At 39.9% G+C, this 13,779-nt stretch overlaps 1 protein-coding gene across 1 annotated transcript in view; it reads left to right on the top strand.

Moving 5' to 3' along the window:
• The first annotated feature begins 3,634 nt into the window (after positions 1–3,634).
• Positions 3,635–13,779, top strand: part of LOC149251381 (protein POLLEN DEFECTIVE IN GUIDANCE 1-like) — an 87,405-nt gene continuing 77,260 nt past the window's right edge. The window contains exon 1 of the mRNA XM_089459396.1: positions 3,635–5,095. Coding sequence (XP_089315522.1) covers positions 4,018–5,095 — 1,078 coding nt within the window. The 5' untranslated portion in view covers positions 3,635–4,017. The remainder of the gene's footprint in view (positions 5,096–13,779) is intronic.

Below are 13,779 nucleotides of genomic sequence, written 5' to 3'. Positions count from 1 at the left end.
AACTTTTGAGAGCGTTTTTAATTTACTTCAGTTTTGATAGTGGACATGTGAGCTGGGTTATATGGAGATAATTAGAGCTATTTAATCTTGCTCATTGTTTGGTGAATTTGAGATTCAAATTTTGTCTACCAAATGCTTTATAGCAAATTGACAACATTGGCTAGCTTGCTGCTTGAATCTGCATCAGCTCTTGAAACGTCACCACTTATGGATTACCAGCAGAGAATAATAGCATATATATGGTTAGATATTTTATTTTTCTTACTTATATTGTTACTGGTCTTGATGGTGTTGTTTTGGTTGTGGCGAATTTTAAGAAGAATTGATCACGCTCCTTTGGAAGTGCCAGCCCTTGATGCTCAATTGTGATGTAAAATATAGGAAGATAGAAACCTTTGCATTGTTGTATTGATAATATGTTGTTTTTATTGACTTTTGGGACTTGGAAAAACTTGTTTCCTTCACTGGTGAGAATATTAGAAGGATAATCTATGATAAATAGTGCACGGGACATCGTTTACACAAAATATTTTGCTTATACTACCCTTCACTCTGTTTTTTGCTATCTCTGAAGGCGTTTATCTATCATTTGTATTGAATAAGGTACCACAGGGAGGTTGGTGTCCCTTCCTAATTGCAACAATTTTTCTGACCATAATGTTCTCTTGGAACTATGGAAGGCAGAAAAGTATAAATTTTTAGCACGGAGAAAACTCGGCATAGAAGGTTTGAATGGATTGCTTGCCAGGGTGAATTCACGTGTACCAGGAATTTGTTTCTTCTACAGTGACCTTATTTCCATCTTACCACTGATTATTGAGAATTATGTAAAGAATGTGGGGTCTCTGCATGAAGTTCTTGTCATTGTCACCATAAGAAGGGTTCCAGTCAAGACAATGCTTTTGTCAGAGAGATTTATGGTTGGAAAACTAGAGCCAAAGGGTGTATATAAATGCATAGCCCAATATGAGTACAGTCTATGTGTTACAGGCCCAAGCCACCAAACAACACTTTTCCCATGTTGGGTCCCTTCAAATTCTGAATCTAAGAAGCCCCATAGGAGCAACAAAATGAAAATGATACCTAGAAAATCACTCTTCTTGCCTAAGCCACCAATCCTAGCAAGGCTTAAGGAGGACCAACGATAATTATAAGGATCCCATGCTTCCACTATACTCTCTATTGCTTTATGATCCAATATGTTTCTCATCTTATCTTTCCATTTTGTTTTGAATGTGGAGTCTTTACAGCCTGCAATATAGTATGCTCTAAGCCCTTGTAGCAATATTCAAAATGTGGCTACAGTTGCTTTACAGTATCTGTAGATGAGGGTATGCCCCCTTTGTCTGCTATGGCGGAGAGCTGGGCTCTTGCTATGAGTACCTCATAAAACTCACCCTCATATGTCAGTTGCAGTGTCTTATTTGGGGACAAGAACACAGGTCCTTGAGTTGTGGCCATGGTTTTAATACCAATCCTCTTTTGACTTCTTCCTTGCTTGGTAGCAATTTACAGAAAACTCTGTACCCCAACAACCAGTATGCTCGAAACTTGTTCGTATCAAACACTAATATATCCAGGGTTTTCAAATGGGCATCTCTGAAATTTTGGAAAATAAATTTAAGCATTTGGCAAGTTTTGGCCTACTACTCATAAACATCAATCCGAAAAAGGGGTATGTGTTGTAGTATTTGTAAATGAGTAAACATTTAAATTTAGTTTTATATGAAAAAAAGATTTAGTATGCATAATGAAACAAAATTAAAATAATAATAATAAAACAGTTTAATTGACATCTCATATGAACTTAGTAGTGAAAAATGTCATTTTAATAGAGTTCTGGCAAGTTAAGGAATTTGTGCATCCCTATATCTATGAAAATTTCACCGAGAGTTGAATTGGGATATTAAAAACACATTCGAGGTTTTATCCAAAAGAAAGTTCATGACATCTCATGTGAAGTTAGTAGTGAAAAATGTCATTTTAATAGAGTTTTGGCAAGTTAAGGAATTTGTTGGGTTCCTATAATACTAGTGATTACCCCATTACTATTGTAGTTATACCCCTTATTTATATTGTTGTGCCCCTATTACCCCCATATTGTTATTTCTGTGCCCCATAGAATCCCTCTATTGTTATTTTTGTGGCTTTATATTATTATTGTTAGGTCAGCTGGATTATATTGTGACTCCTTAGACTCCTATATATAGGAAGGAGGTTTTGTCATTTGTAGCATCCAAGAATTGTTCATTTATGTAATGTAAAGGAGGTTGCCCCCTCGAAGAGGCTAAATTCTAAGGCGTTGATCTATCTTTTCTATCTTTTCTTGAGCTGGTTTCATAACAGAATTTGTGCATCCCTATATTTACGAAAAGTTCACCAGAGAGTTTGATTTCAGCAAGGAGTTTGATGGCTTTCACTTGTATTTTTCGAAACACCTAGTTGATAGAACCATGTAGTAGGAAAATGACATTTAATTTTTACTCTCACGATGGTTTGTGACAACTAGCAACCTTGTGTGCCCTCTTTAAAAGTGACAATTCATTCTTAAATATGTAACATATGGAAAAACAAAATCTCCAAATACAAAAAAAAACTTAAAATAATGTACAAAAATATGTTCACATAAACAACAACTGCTACATGAATAATGGATAACCTCTATATGACATTAACTATAACTCATTATCATCCACCCTTGCTTTCAAGAATGTCCATTCACATGTTGCTATTCTTCCACACACTACTATTACTTATCCATATTCAAAACACACATAACTAATAGTTTCAAGTGTAACTCAATATCATCCACCCTTGCGTTCAACAATGTCCATTCACATGTCACTATTCTTCTACACACTATTATTTATAAAATATCTATATTCACCATACACATAACTAACAATTTCAATTGCAACTCTTTATCATCCACCCTTGCTTTCAACAATGCCCATTCACATGTCCCTCTTCTTCCACACTCTATGCCTTATGGCGTTTCCTTTGCAACATCGGTGCAAATGCTAGTTATGCCAATAGAAATATCTACTTCATAATAAAGCTTTCACAATTTTAATTTAATTATTAATAATTATTATATGAACAATACAAATTTAACCTCCACAAAACCTAGATAAAACAAGACAAACTAATTATATTTATCTTATTATCCCGAGTTAAAATTCATCACATAAATAATTATATTCTTTTTATTTTTTAATTTAACTAAAACAAATCATTTACTTACGCAGTTGTCTATAACGCGACTTTTTGAAAGCTTTTCCGGTGGGTTTTTCCGGTCGAAATCCGGCAGGGATTTATTGGAATCCCAAGTTTGATAGCTAGTTTTTGCACAATGAAAGCGTCACAGGGGTTTTCCAGGTGCTGAATCCAAATATGTAGTTAAAAAACCATTTTAACTGCAACAAATCAAGATTTAACCTCAATTTCTTCTGCCGGATTCCGTCACCAGAATCTCCAAAAAGTCGCATTATAGACAACTCCTTTCCTTACCTTCCCATGTATATTTAATTTATATTAATTTTTCTGACAAATCACTAGGTAGATCAGGAGCCCACGAGGTGAGTAATCTGTTTCCGTGGCATGAACAAATGCACATAAAGTAACGGTTTGATCAGCTCGGAGAGAGCGGATGAGTGTGATTCACGGAATGTCGTCTGTATTATTCTGAGCAAGATGGTGAAGAACATGCTTGTACTTGTATCGCGATTGACGATTTGTTTTTTTATAAGACTATGTCGGTTGCATTTTCAATTTGCGAATTGCGTGCAGCCATGGAGTTCGCATCGCATCGCATCCCATGACATCGGTAATTGTCAATTTTTCTAAAATGGGATATTGACATTACCCCAGCAGAAGAAAGCACCTTCAATTCCATTTTAAATGCCTCAATCCATCCATCAGATTCCACATCCTTGAATGGATGCATCACCAGCCTCAGCCTTCGCCTGGGTTGGGAGATCTTAAAGTTTCAGGTTCAAATCTCTTGGACCTTGCATCATGACCATCCGAAGAAGGCTTTCCTTCGATCTTCTCCGCTACGATAGCTCAGGGGATGCAGAAGTAGACGGAGATTTTATCATTGGCCACGGCAATGCCAAGCTTGGAATTCCTACCCAGAATGGTTTAGATGCTGCTGTGAAATCACACGGCAGACGACATAGAAATAAGGGTTTAAAGAGCAGTGCCACAGATTTACCACTCTTTTCAGCCCCGGGCAATGGCCAAATCCATGGAAGCAATTTTGCAGGGGATGCAGAAAAAGACGGAGATTTTGCCAATGGCAACGGCAATGCCAAGCGTGGAATTACCACCTGTAATGGCTCAGATGCTGCCGTTAAATCACATGGCAGACGACGTAGAAATAAGGGTTTAAAGAGAAGTACCACAGATTTACCACCGTTTTCAGCCCTGGACGATAACTTAAATTCTCCCTCCACTGTTCCGAATTTCGGTTTCTTGAAGGAAGCCGCCGTGGAACGATCCGAATCAGGATTTTCAGAGCAAACTGAAGCGGGGCACGGGGTTATTCAATGCCATGCAGAGAACTCTGTTTTGCTATTGCCAGAAGATGATAGTAATAATAACACCAAGAAAGATGAGCCAGTTTCCCTGGATAATGAGAGAGACCATACGAAAATGGACGATTCTTTGATTTTCCGGGAAGCAACAGATATGGATGCACATGCAAATGGAGTTATGGGTATTGATCAAGTGGATTCGGCCGACCCAGAGGACATGGTTTCGGTTTCTTTACTAGGGGCACATAGATCGGTCGTCGTGAATACGCCATCAAATCTGGAAGACGTTTCGAATATGTGCAACAATTGGGGTTCTCCTCCTGAGTTGAGGCAGCGGACTGTGAATGCTAGTTTGAATGTGAAGGCCAACTCTTGCATGAAATGCATAGTTGAGAATGAAATAGCAGAAGATCAGGCATCGAATGGGGCCGCTTCTCCAAGTGGTGGATCAGAACAGCAGAAACTACCTGAAAAGGATTCAAATAAGGGAAGGGTCAGTTTCGGAGATCCCCAGGCACTGATGGATTGGGAGCGTGTGATTGCTCACAGCTCCGAATGTAAGTATCTGTGTTTCATTCGAAACCTGGTCTAGTAGTTAGTTGGTTCAATTTGTCTGCCACTCGTTCATGTCAGTGATTTCAATTTTCAAATTTCATTCATTGCCCTAGCACTATAAATGGATTTGCCAGTGAAATTTTCTTAAACTATCAATCCGTTCCCTATTCACACACTTCAACTCCGAAATGAAAACATGCAAATCCTTGTTCTTTAGCCATAGAAGAGGCTACATTTACAAAAAAAAAAAAATTGGGTTTTTGAGTGCTCGGATTTTGACAATTTCAGTTCTTGGCAGACAATTGTGGACTAGGGACGCTATCTCCTCGGGGAGTTTGTTTTCGATAGACAGTCCTCTTCTCGAGGAACAGACTTCCACATGTATTATCAGCATATGGAGGTGCATGCTCCCTAGAGAAAATTATTTTTAAACGAGCTATGCATGACCTTGATCTCTTTACCATTCCTTTGTTCTCTTCGTTTTTTCTTAAATAATACTTCCTATATTCACATAAATATATTTACATAATTAAAGGAAAAATGAAGGCGGTAGGTTCTAACATCTCATACATCTCTAAAGGCAGACAAAGAGCTAACGTCTTCTCAAAACACATTTACACCAAGTTTCCAGAGGAGAAACAAAGCAGAGATTCTTAGACAGTGCCAAATACCACTGAGAGGAGAGCAAACTGGAGACCCAAAGTTACCAAAGAAGGTTGCATGGCAATGCACCTTCCCCCTTAAGAATGGCTGCATATTGTGCACTCACATAATCCCAAAAGCTCTTGGAAAACGGGCAGTCTCCAACTTATGCTTCAACATTTCAGAACAATGGTAGGTAGGGCAAAGACCGTCTGAGATCCTTTGGCGGAACCGTGAATCAGAAAATCAGATCTGTGGTTCTGCCAATTTTAGTCGATTCTTGGAACTTCGGAACTGTGCACACATCCGAGTGGATCCCGACCGCTTCTGAGGCTCGACGGGCGGTTCCGCGCGAGCAACAACGTTTATTTTTATTTTTATTTTTTTAAGGTTCTAGCTTGGGTTGGGGGTGGGTGTATGGTGAGCTAGTGTTAATTTTAGTTAACAATGGTATGATCTATGCTTCGCACATTTACTTCAATGTTCCTTTAGCAACCCAATGACAATTTCAATTTAGTTTTCCAATAGCAATCACATTAATCATAAATCACATTGACAGTAAATGTAGAGAAAACGTAAAATAAGATGCAAAAGACAAGCCAAGACGAGAGGACACTAGATTTGGCGGATGCAAGGGAAAAACCCCAATGTGGGGAAAACCCTTTGATCAATTTTTATTATTATATCAAATGTTCAACAAAGAGAGAGAGTACAAAAGTCAAAATTGACTTGCCAAATCAAAGTCAAAACAACCCTGTCAACTGCAGTGAAACTCAACCCTAACTAGAAAGTCAAAGATGGTCAACGCAATAGTCAAACAATCTTCTTGAAGCTCAGTCAAACCTAGTCAAATTTGGCTTGATAAGGTGGTCAAATTCAGCGCAAATTAGTTTTGAAAAATGCGGTCAAACTTGGTCAACTTTGCGATCAGGTGTGCGGTCAATCCTGAAGTCAACCCTACGGTCAAAGTGCCCAGAAATTCTCGGTTTCTATGACAAATTGTACGGCCTACCAAAAATGAAAATTTCCACAAAAATCGCAGTCAAAGGATGAGTCAAAGTGCACGGTCAACGTTAGTCAAACTCCTGCAACGGTCTTGAAATTCGGCTCTGTAATTTGCCTTGAAAATTCGTCCTTCTGCCACACGTGTGAGAGAGAGAATATCTGTGCAATAACTGTATGAACCAATGAGAGAGAAGAAATGTGTGTGATGATGATGCCAAATGAGGTGAGAGGGCACTTGTATTTATACAAATCATTAAGGGTGAAGAGTCATGTCCATTGGGCTTCATGAGCCTACATGATGATGTGGTCGACTTGAACAATTTGTACATGTGTGGGCATAAATTCAAAAACACACTTCTGCTTGTCCAAATTAGATGATCTTTATATCAATTTTGGTCCTCTTGAAAAGAGGAATTTAATGCAATCATCATCTCCATCAAATGAGCTGTCCCAAGGTGGAATTTGGCCCTAGTTTCCAATTTTAACACTCCCTCTCAACTAGGGAGAATTCCACCTTCCAATCTGTCCATCATCATTGATCATCATGCCACCCTGTCGTCATGTACCATCTCTGATTCTTATCTCATCTTTGCTCTGCTGAATACTTATATGAATAACGAAGAAGAATCGATCGAGAGTGAGTCACATGACCCTACCACTCTCCATTGACAAAAGTTAGTCCAGAGGTAGAACTTCAATCAGACTTGATCCCAGATCAAGTTGTTGAGCACCATGCATCCTAGTCATAGGGAGTACGACAGTACACGACGCGTCCATCGGTAGTGCTATGGTCCCTAACAACTTTTCCCAACTCATTGGCCAAATGAAAGGTACTTCCCATGAGTCCCAGACTACATGGTTAGGATGTATGCTAGGGCATCGGCAGGAGAAGGTGAACCACTCATTCTGCTCATATGCCATAGGAGAAGGTGAACCACTCATCCTATGCATATGTCAATCGTAGGGGAAGGTGAACTACTCACCCTACACACATGTGTTATCAATCATAGGGGAAGATGAACCACTCTCCCTACACACATGTCAACCATCATGGGGTATCACAGGGGAAGGTGAACCACTCACCTTGTACATAGCGCACCAATAGGGGAAGGTGAACCACTCACCCTATACATAGCATACCAATTGGGGAAGTTGAACCACTCACCCTATGGTCGCTCATAGCTCCAATAAGTACCCCAAGCCCTTAGGAAAGCTCCCAGAGCTCAATGTCTAAGTCAAGCGGGACCCTCATGGGAGGGTCCTTCCACGACTCCAAGTCTCTCTTGGAAAACTCCAAGTCTCTCTCGGAAGGCAAAGAATTTGACCTTCCCTAAGGGCTTCGTGAGGATGCCTGCGACCTATTCATCAATCCTGATGTGTTGGAGCCTTATTGCTCTCCACTATACCATATCCCGGATAAAGTGGTACTTGATATCAATGTGCTTGGAGCGGTTGTGGAACACGAGATTCTCTGAAAGGCGAATCCCACTCTGGTTGTCGCAGAAGATCATGGTGGTATCCAGCATGTGCTCAAATATCTTACTGAAGAGCTTCCTCAACCAAACAACTTCACAACAAGCCATACTAGCTGCAATGTATTTGGCCTTGGTGGTGCTTAAAGTAATCGATTTCTGCTTCGTGCTCATCCATGAAGTCGAAACAGACCTTAATGAGAAGCAACATCCTGATGTGCTCTTTCGATCCACCACACTCCCAACCCAGTCAACATTAGTATATCCGTGTAGCCTCAAATTCTCGGCAATGTATCTTTGTCCATAGTTGATTGTGCTGCGGAGATATCTCAAGAGATTCTTAGCAGCAATCCAATGTGTGACTGTAAATTGACTCAATCTATTCACATTGAAGCATATGTCCGTACGAGAGCTTACCAAGAACATCTGGCCCCCCACAAGTTGTCTATATTTAGAAGGGTTTGCCAATTCGGGCCCAACAACACTTCCACTTAGCTTCTCGAAGTTGAATTCCATCAGAGTAGACACAGAGATGCAATCCACCATCCCAGATCTTTCGATCAACTTCACAATGTAATTTCCTTGAGAAAGTAAAACCTCACCTGGCTTTTGCCAGACCTCGAGGCCTAGGAAGTAGTGCATCAGTCCTAGGTCCTTCATCTCAAACTTGAAAGCCAACTCCAGGCCTAGGAAGTAGTGCATCAGTCCTAGGTCCTTCATCTCGAACTCGGAAGCCAACTCCCTCTTGCATTGATAAATGAGAGGGTCTAAACCTGTCAGAAAGTGATCATCTACATAAAGGACCAAGATGAGAGGCATGTCCTTTTGAACCTTGAAATATACATTAGGATCAACATCGCTTCTCATAAATCCCAACTTCATAAGATAACTATCAATCCTCTCATACCAAGCCCTAGCGGCTTGCTTCAACCCATAGAGGGCTTTCTTCAACCTGCATATGTGTGTCCTTTGATCTTGTACTTCGAACCCCTGAGGTTGTTCCAAGTAGACTTCCTCCTAAAGCGAGCCATGCAAGAAAGCAGTGTTAACATCCATTCGATGTAGGCTCCACCCTTGAGGGGCAGCGAGAGCAATAATCGTTCAAATAGTGGTATATCAGGCAACCGGTGCAAATATGTTGTCATAGTCCACTCCTTTTGAGAGAAGCCTTAAGCAACGGACCTGGCCTTGTATTTCTTAGCACTCCCATCAACTCCATGTTTAATTTTGTATAGCCATTTTAAGGTGACTATAGACTTGTCCTTCGGTCTAGGCACCACATCCCAGACATCATTTTTACATCATTTTTCATGATAGATTCATACTCTTCATTCATTGCATCCTTCCAAACTTGGTGCTTTACGATTTCTTCAAACGTACATGGCTCAGATTGAACAATTGTACTTATAGCAACTAAGTACCTTTGATACCTATTCGACTTTTTCCTTTCACGGAATGTCCCTCTTGGAGCAATATGTCTTTCAACATCTTCGAGAGTATCTTTGAGCCACAAAGGTCTTTTCCTTGAGGTAGAGGGATCACCAGGAGGTGGATCAATGGGATCCATCGGGCCTTCAACATCGGGCATAAATTCATTTGTCGGAGGTTCATCCATCTTTTCTGTAGCATCATCATTATCCTTTCTTGGAATGGGGAGATCTCTGGCCTTCCCAAGTCAATGTTTTCATCGAAGGTGACATCATGGCTTATTTCCACGTCTCTTTGACCAGGCACATAGATTCCATATGCCTTTGAATTTTCACTGTAGCCCACAAATATACCTTTCTTTCCATATGCTTCCTACTTGTTTCTTTTTTCTTTAGGCGCAAGAAAATAGACGGGACAACCAAATATTCTAAAATGGAAAACATCAGGTTTCTTACTAGTGAAAACTTCTTAGGGGGTCTTGAAATCGAGTGCTTGATGCGGGCTCCTATTTTGAACATACATGGTAGTGTTGACAACTTCTCCCCATAAGAACTTTGGTAGACCTTGATCATAGAGCATGGCACGAGTGGCTTCCATGATTGTTCGATTCTTCCTTTCAACAACTCCATTTTGCTTAAGAGTGTATGGAACCATTGTCTTCCTCGTAATGCCAATTTCTTTGCAGAAGTCATTGAATTCATTTGATTCATATTTGGTGCCCTCGCTGGTCCTCAATCTCTTGATCTTTTTCCTTGTTTGATTCTCCACCGAGGATTTGAAAGAACGAAACCATTTGAACACTTCATCCTTCTTTTTCAAGAAATAGATCCATGTTTTACGAGAGAACTCATCCACAAAAATTGCATAGTATAAGTATCCTCCCAATGATGTTACGAGCAACATACCAGATAGGTCAGAATGGACAAGTTGAAGAATATTAGTAGTTTGGCTTTCACTTGAAGGGAATAGTTCCCTTGTGAGTTTCCCAGCTGCACAACACTGACAAACTCCTTCATGATTCATGTTGAAATCGGGCATACCTGTGACCATCTTCCTTACCTCAGGTAAGGCTTTGTAATGTAAGTGGGTGAACCTTTGGTTCCATAGCTCAGAATGAAGTGAAGCATCGCAAGTCAAGGCTCCCAAAGGACTTCCTTCAACTTGCTAGAGACCTTCAACCCTAAATGCAAGTGTAAATGCATCTTTAGGGTTTCTTTGCCAAATACGTACCTTTCCATCAATGAATGCTATCTTGAAGCCTTTATCTTCCATCGCAGAAATAAACACCAGGTTCTTCTTCAAATCGGGTACATACAATACTTCTTGTAGATGAATTGTTTGACCTTGATTTAAGTGTAGAGTGACAATACCTATTCCTTTAATGAGATATGTGGCATTATCTCCAAGTATGATCTCCAAATTAGTCTTCTTTTGAACCAAATTTGAGAGGACCTCCTTGTACCTAGTGAAGTGCCTCGAGGCTCCACTTTCAATCAACCAATGATCCAAAGTGTCCAGAGGAGAGGCAGCAGATAGAGTGGAAATAAGATAAAATTCCTTTTGTTTTTCCACAATATTACTTTCCTCATACTTGGAGTTTCTTGGTCTTTTGGGAGGTTGGCCATTTCCATATCAAGCAATGAGAGCTTTCCTTTTTCCTTTATTATTGAACTTGTTGTTCCTTTGATTTCCATTGCCTTTGTTGTTGTTGTTGTCATCATCCCTTGGAGAGTTCTTCTTGTGAGGACACTCTCTAACATAGTGGCTGAACCTATTACAATTGAAACACCTTCCTTTTCTTCCTTCTTTGAATCTCTGCTTGAACCCTTGACCTTGTCTCCTTGGACCAACATTATTTTTCTTCTTTGCATGAGCGGAGTAAGCAGTGGGTTCATTTCCATTTGAAGGCTTGTCTCTCTCCATCATCCTTGTCTCCTCTTGAGTGCATCTAGCCAATAATTCATTAAAACTAGGAATCCTGTCATTGTTGAGAATGGTGGTGTTAAACACATCCCATGCTCTTGAAAGACCCCCAAGTGCAATGAGAGTGAGCTCCCTATCAGCAATAACTTCTCCAATAGATAAAAGGTCATTCTTGATTTGTGTGATCCTCATGAAGTAGGATTGGATGGACTCCCCTTTATCCATCTTGATGTCCTTCAACTTGTTTTTGAGAAAGAGGATTTGATTTGCATTGTTCACTTTGAACATCCCAACCAACTTATCATATATTTCCTTAGAAGTTCCCAAATCAGAAATATAGGCAACCAAATGATTTTGAATAGAATCAACCAAAATTTTCTTTGCTTTGATCTCACTTTTTCTATATTTCGTCTTAGCAGCAGCTGGTGCATTTGAAAGACACTCCACCACTTTTCTTTGCACATAATCCAATACTTCATGCTCCTCCAAAGTTAGGTTCAAAGTCATTTTCCATGCATGATAGTTAGATTTTTCATTGAGCTTGTCCTCAGGCTCGAAGTAAGATGAAGAAGCCATTGAAACTTGTCCAATAAACCTTTCTTGGTGATTTCTTTTCTCTCTCTTGCTTGGGCTTTGTCTTCACCTGGGCTCTGATACCATGTTAATTTTAGTTAACAATGGTATGTTCTATGCTTAACACAATTACTTCAATGTTCCTTTAGCATCCCAATGACAATTTCAATTTAGTTTTCCAATAGCAATCACATTAACCATAAATAACATTGATAGTAACTATAGATAGAACATAAAATAAAATGCAGAAAACAATCCAAGACGAGAGAACACTAGATTTGGCGGATGCCAGGGAAAAACCCCAATGTGGGGAAAACCCTTTGATCAATTCTTCTTATTATTATATCAAATGTTTAGCAAAGAGAGAGAGTACAAAAGTCAAAATTGACTTGCCAAATCAAAGTCAAAGCAACCCTGTCAAATATGTAGTTAATTGCAGTCAAACTCAACTCTAACAAGAAAGTCAAAGATGGTCAACACAATCGTCAAATAGTCCTCTTGAAGCTCGGTCAAACCCAGTGAAATTCAGCTTGATAAGGTGGTCAAATTCAGCCCAAAATAGTGCAGAAAACTACGGTCAAACTTGGTCAACTCTTTGTTCAACCTTGTAGTCAGCGCCGCAGTTAGGTTTGCGGTCAACCCTGTGGTCAAAGTGCCCAAAAATTCTCGGTTCCTGTGCCAAACTATACGACCTGCCAAAAATGAAAATTTCCCACAAAAATCACAGTCAAAGGATGAGTCAAAGTGCTCGGTCAACGTTGGTCAAACTCCTGCAATAGTCTTGAAATTCGGCCCTACAATTTGCCCAGAAAATTCATCCTTCTGCCACATGTGTGAGAGAGAGAAGATCTGCCCAATAGTTGTACGAACCAATGAGAGAAGGAGAGAGAAGAAATGTGTGTGATGATGATGCCAAATGAGGTGAGAGGGCACTTGTATTTATACAAGTCGTTGAGGGTGAAGAGTCACGTCCATTGGGCTTCATGAGCCTACATGATGATGTGGTCGACCTGAACAATTTGCACATGTGTGGGCATAGATTCAAAAACACACTTCTGCTTGTCCAAATTAGATGATCTTTATATCAATTTTGGTCCTTTCAAAAAGAGAAATTTAATGCAATCATCATTTCATCAAATGAACTGTCCCAAGGTGGAATTTGGCCCTAGTTGCCAATTTTAATAGTTAGGGAAAAGATAGAGGGGATTAAAAGCCATTTCCCCCTCCCTTTTCCTCATTCTTGCATCTTTGGAGAGCTTGGAGAAGACAACTTAGAGAAGAGTGCTTGGAGAAGAAAGGCTTGAGGAGAGCTTGGAGGAGTGAAGGAGGAGTTTGGAGGAGTGAAGGAGGAGGAGCTTGGAGGAGTAAAGAAGGGCCGCTATCTACAAGAGCTAAATAGGTAACTGCAAACCCTAAACTCCCTCATTTTTTTGTCATTGTTGTTTGTATTTTTTCTCCTCCCTCTCTTGTTTTTGCCCATTCTTTTTTCTTGCTCATTTTATTGTAGGTTGTCCATCTATATTCATATTCCAAAATGGTGTTCTTTTGGCTTATATGTATCATTCCACTTTTGGTTTTCATGATGGTGTTGGGGAGTAGGAATAGAAGGGGAGAAGAAGAAGAGGATAGTGGTACCCATATGA

Source organism: Pinus tabuliformis, chromosome 7, assembly GCF_031772625.1.
Source record: "Pinus tabuliformis cultivar Carrire ecotype Pingquan chromosome 7, CPIR1, whole genome shotgun sequence".
Classification (NCBI taxonomy): domain Eukaryota; kingdom Viridiplantae; phylum Streptophyta; class Pinopsida; order Pinales; family Pinaceae; genus Pinus; species Pinus tabuliformis.
The sequence above is the reverse complement of the archived record's forward strand: the minus strand, read 5'-3'. Positions and strand labels throughout refer to the sequence as shown.